Consider the following 5,353-nt stretch of genomic DNA (forward strand, 5'->3'; position numbering starts at 1 on the left):
CTCCATTGTTCCGTGCCCGACTTCGGCGGTGGCGGGACGGCAATGCTGTTCACGGCCATCTTCCAGCCGCCATTGCTTGGCAGCCGCATGTCCGGCGGGACTGGATATTGGGCGTGGTACAGCGCCCACGCCTCCGACACGGTTAGGCTGCCGCGGTTGAAGCCGTTCTCCGCGGCGATCTTGCGGGGGACGAGCTTGACATTTTTGGAACGGCGAGGAGAAGATCTGGGAGGGAGGAGGCGGCGGCGACGAGAAGGTTTGAGAGCGGTGAGAAATTGGGGGACGAACTGCAGGGCGTCTTTATGTACAACGGTGGCAGCGGGTGGTTGCACGCAATAACACCGGCGCGAACGGCGACGCGGCCATGCACGACGAGACGCGTCCCTGCATCGCCTGGGAAAACAGGGACGTCATTAACGTCGCTTGACCAAAGGTAGGCGACGGGGTTTTAGGCTTCCGAGCCGCTAACGCGTCGGGCCCGCGTCGCTTTTTGTTGTGTTCGGTGTGCCCGGAGCGTCCCCTGTGAGACGAGGACGGGCTCGAGGCGCCGGACACCGTATCATAAAAATGGGCTTTGAAGGATGTAATGCAACTGAAACCGTTTTTTAGTCCGGCAAATTGCTTTTGGGATAATTTGGTAAGTCTAGTGGAGATGCTCTTACCCATCTTTCATTCTCCCCTGCAGCCCGTTCGATCCCGTGATATCGCAACTCCACATCGATGCCGCCGTCGCCGCCGGCGATCTCGCCGGCGCGGCTGCACAAGCTGGTGACCGCGCAGACGGACCCGCTCCTGGCGCTCGAGCTCGTCACCGTCACCTCCCCGACAACCACGCCGCACCCGGCCACCCTCCACTCGCTGCTCCTCCGCCTCTCCCGCCGCCAGGACCACCTCCCGCACGCGCTCGCCCTCCTCCGCCGCCTGCCGTCCCCGCCCTCCCCGCGCCTCCTCCTCCCGCTGCTCCTCTCCGTCCTCCGCCTCCGCCGCCCGCCCCACCTCTTCCTCTCCACCTTCACCACCCTCTTCGTCTCCGGCCCCAGCCCGCTCTCGCTCCACCCGCAGCTTCTCCTCCGCCTGCTCTCCGCCCTCTCCTCCACCGCCGCCCACTTCCCCTCCGCGCTGCACCTCCTCCGGCTCGTCTCCTCCCGCCTCCCCCTCCCCGCGCCGCTCGTCCTCGCCTCCCACAACCTGCTCATCGAGGCCGCCGCCCGCGCCGGCCACCTCGCCGTCTCGCTCTCGCTCCTCCACCGCCTGCGCTCCCTCCACGTCTCCCCCGACGCCGACACCTACCGCATGCTCACCCAGTCCCTCTGCCGCCGCGGCCAGGTCCGCACCGCCACCACCCTGCTCGACGAAATGCTGCACAGGGGCATCCCTGCCGACCCGCTGGCCTACACCACAGTGCTCAACGCCCTCTGCCGCAAGAAGCAGCTCCGGGAGGCCTACCGGCTGCTGTGCCTCATGCGAGGCCGCGGGGTCTCTCCTGACATCGTGCATTACAACACCGTCATCGCCGGAATGTGCCGTGAGGGGCGGCCTCTGGATGCCTGCAAGGTGATCGGGGATATGACGGATAGTGGCTGTGTTCCGAATGTGGCGTCGTATGCAGCGGTGGTCAATGGATTGTGCATCAGTGGGCTGTTTGGCAAGGCAGAGACTTACTTGGAAGATATGGTGGGTAAAGGGATTCTGCCACATTTTTCAGTGTTCCATTCGGTGATTAAGGGGTGCTGTACAGTTGGCAAGGTAGAGGAGGCTGCAAGGATGATGAATCGGATGCTTCAACTTGGTATGGCTCCACATGTTGAGACATGGAGCTCAGTGATCAGAAGCGTTTGTAACGACGAGGACTATGTTGAGCTGATTTTGTTGCAAATGATAAAAAAATGCAGCACTGCTCGAATATGATGTCGAGGGGTACCCGTTGATGATGGTCTGTGGCACGGAGGCAGGAATGCTAGAAGCCATCAGTTGAGTTCTTTATATTCTGGCGTGATATAACAATCAGCTTTGTGAAAGATAACAAGACACAGTGCAAAAAGTGGAGCGCAAGGACATCTTTTCTTCTAGAATACAGCTGCTTGACAAACCACCACGTTTCTCAAAGGTGAGACCATGGTCACATATTACCTAAGGGGTAGCTGATGTGGTGGTGATCAAAATGCTTAATTTGAAGCCAGTATGGATAAAAAAGACAGATCCATACTTGGTTACAAGGTTAGCGAAGTAAGCGTGGATGTCATGGCTGAGGAAACAGAGGCTGTCAACCATTGAGAGTGCCAGCGACTAAGCAATTGCAAGCTGCTTCAGCAACGACGGATGAATCTGAAAAAGTTTGAGGTACCCTGAGAAACATATTTTCCATCTTGTGACTGATAGAACTTTGGAGCCATGAACATGTTTAGAATGTGGAGGAATTCAAGTGGTTGAACTCATCATACTGCCCTGTTTTGTGGTAACTGGAGTCCGCTGCCATGAAAGAGTACTATTTCAAGACTGATCGCCCCACCATTCTTTCAGCAGGTTCTTCAAACCTAAAGTAGCGTAACCGCAAGTACTTATCCATGCTGAATCACCTGAGATTTTATCTCCCAGATCTATCCGAGGTTGGATAAAATACTTTTTATCGATGATGACATAGTTGTGCACAAAGATTTGACAGGATTTTGAGATGTTGATCTAATTGGGAAGGTGAATGGTGCAGTGGAGACATGTGGAGAGAGTTTCCACCGTTTTGACAAGTATCTTAATTTTTCCAATCCACATATTTCTCGGAACTTTATCCTAATGCTTGTGGTTGGGCTTACGGGATGAACATCTTTGTTCTGGAGCAGTGGAGGAATAAAGATATTACCTAGATCTACCGCATGTGGCAAAAAATTGTGAGATTGCAAATATTATCGTCGTTTGTAGTTCGAACACACCATCATATCTCACATTGTCCTACTGTTCTATTGTGGTAGAATGAAGACAGGGTTCTTTGGAAGCTCGGGACACTCCCACCTGGCTTCATCATGTTCTACAAGCTGATACATCCCCTCGATAAATTGTGGCATGTCCTCGGATTAGGATTCAACCAAGGCACCGCTGAGAGATAGACAATGCTGTTGTCGCTCACTACAATGGGAATATGAAGCCATTGTTGGAGTAGGCAATGACCATTTACTAGCCATATTGGACACGGTATATGAAGTATGATCACCCTTATATCCGCGGGTGCAACTTGAGTAACTAGAAACGAGAGGATCACCCATCTGGAGCAGAAGTGCCCCGTTCTCCCTGAGGTATGTACGTAGATTAAGCCAGGTAAGCCAGGTAGTACGTAGATTAAGCCAGGTAGTATAAGCTGGAGCTATTGGTTGCATACACCCTCTGAAAATTTGTGATGGAAGCCCTCATGAAGGATGTGTTACAGTCTTAACATTTTTCTTTGTTCAATTGATGTGCAACTTTGTTTCGTCAATAAGATCATGATAAACCTGTTAAATATATGTTCCTGGGGTCAGTGTTTCCGTGTTGCTTAGCACTAGCAAAATTTCTGGAGTAATGATGATTCCAAGTAGTGCAGTATATTGATGTGTCATGATTCAAGCGGTATTCAGAATCAAAATCATGAGTGACGATGGGTCAAGAGATAATGATATAAATCACAGAGAAAGAGATGCAACTAAGTACTGATTTCTGCAGTTATAGTTTGTGCAACTCTGAAAGTTTGCCAAAGTAGTGTGCTAAGGGAGCAGGATACAATGGTGGGGCATAGCAAAACATCTTCGCCTTGTTATCTTTGTGTGGGACTCGTCTTTCTTGGGCCGCAGTGACCCGGGCGAACAACCCTGGTGTGTTGTATGTTGGTGTGACAGGCGTGCTGAGGTCCTGCCAGATCGTAGTGTCCATAGTAAGCACCAGCTTCCCTAAGCCCAGGCGGTCGCTCGCCGGCGAAATGGGATGAGCATACATGCCACCGTTCCTACCTCCATGTAGCATAAGGTGCCCCCTTTGGAGGGGTTGCGGCCAGGTGAGGTCCCGCCAGAGAGGCAGCCTCACGGTGCTGTTGTTCGCCCAGCCCGCACCCTCTCCGATGAATAACTTGTCGTGCACCCCGCCCATCAAACGCACCCTTGCATCCGAACACCCCAACACCAAGAACACCGGAGTGAATTGAGTCTGGTCACCCGGCGGCCTGAACTCAATCAACTCCGACGTGACCTCCTCCGTCGCCAGATCGAACCGCGCAAGCTTCCCTCCCGCGGACCAGTACACCGCTCCGTCGACCATCGTAGGCCACTCATAGCCATAGGTGTTGCCAACGAAGTTGTGCACGCACCTCCAGTTCGTGCCTTCTCCGATCGTGTACACATATAGTCCTTGCTCCCTGGCCGTAGTTAGGTGGATGAGCTTGTACCGCCTCGAACTGGGATCGAAGCCAAAGCAGTAGGCCATGTGGTAATGCCTCTTCTCCGTCTCCAATGGCAGCGGCAGGGTGATGAACTCGCCAGTGAAGGGCTCCACGATGATGATGGCGTCTCGGAGGACGTCGAGGAAGCAGAGCATGCCATTGCAGGCGCCCACCATGTCCTGCGACTCGCTGACCGTGAACTGGGCGGTGACTTGCCACTGCTGGTCGACGAGGTATCCTCCCCCATTGTGCGGCTGTTCTGTACGGAAATCTCGGGAATTATTGGGAAATTTGGCTCTGTAGGCTGGGCAACTTCCGGAAAAGAACACGATAGTGTGGGTCAAGTCCTGCGGTCCGTGGTCCATGTGGGCGTCGACGAAAACAGGGTCGGAGATGACCTCACGCCACTCCTTGCAGACGCGGCGGAAGCGGCGGAGGTCGCTCGCAGGAAGTCGGAGGAGGATGCCGGCGAGGACGTCTCGCGGGAGACACGCGATGGCGCTTGCATCCGGGGACGTTGCTTTGTTCTTGATGGAGCCGCGGCGTCGGCGAGGCATTGCAACTGCGCCAACCCGTGGCTGCACAAAAGCTTTTGGCTGATTCGTGAGAATATATATAGCTGTATGCTTACGAGGAGGGGTAGGGGACGGTTTCGTATGGAATTCGAATTTGTGTTCGGATCTTTTTTTGACTACATGCGTGATTCACCGTAACATTATGGAATTCGAATTTGTGTTCGGATCTTAGTTGTGTTCGGATGTACACACCGAGTTGTGATGGACTTATTAACATCGGAGGTAACACTTCGGTGGTGTAAACGGTACACTATGGCTCAAACATGCCGAGAATGCAAACGTGAGGGACTCTGCCATCTCAGTTGGATGTCAAAATCGAAAATGTAAAATGGATCACATGGCTCAGTGAGTTTATTTTTAAAAAATAGTTCCCTTAATAGCC

General features: G+C 53.4%; 2 protein-coding genes across 2 annotated transcripts; one reads left to right on the forward strand and one right to left on the reverse strand.

Moving 5' to 3' along the window:
• Nucleotides 1-653: 653 nt before the first annotated feature.
• Nucleotides 654-3,505, forward strand: LOC127302590 (uncharacterized). The gene has a single exon (XM_051333084.1). It carries the CDS (start codon nucleotides 721-723, stop codon nucleotides 1,906-1,908), a length of 1,188 nt encoding a protein of 395 aa, XP_051189044.1. The 5' UTR covers nucleotides 654-720; the 3' UTR covers nucleotides 1,909-3,505.
• A 182-nt stretch (nucleotides 3,506-3,687) lies between these two features.
• Nucleotides 3,688-4,953, reverse strand: LOC127304283 (putative F-box protein At1g32420). Its single transcript, XM_051334974.1, has one exon. It carries the CDS (start codon nucleotides 4,951-4,953, stop codon nucleotides 3,688-3,690), a length of 1,266 nt encoding a protein of 421 aa, XP_051190934.1.
• Between the last annotated feature and the right edge of the window lie 400 nt (nucleotides 4,954-5,353).

This window comes from Lolium perenne, chromosome 5 (assembly GCF_019359855.2).
Source record: "Lolium perenne isolate Kyuss_39 chromosome 5, Kyuss_2.0, whole genome shotgun sequence".
NCBI classification, from domain to species: domain Eukaryota; kingdom Viridiplantae; phylum Streptophyta; class Magnoliopsida; order Poales; family Poaceae; genus Lolium; species Lolium perenne.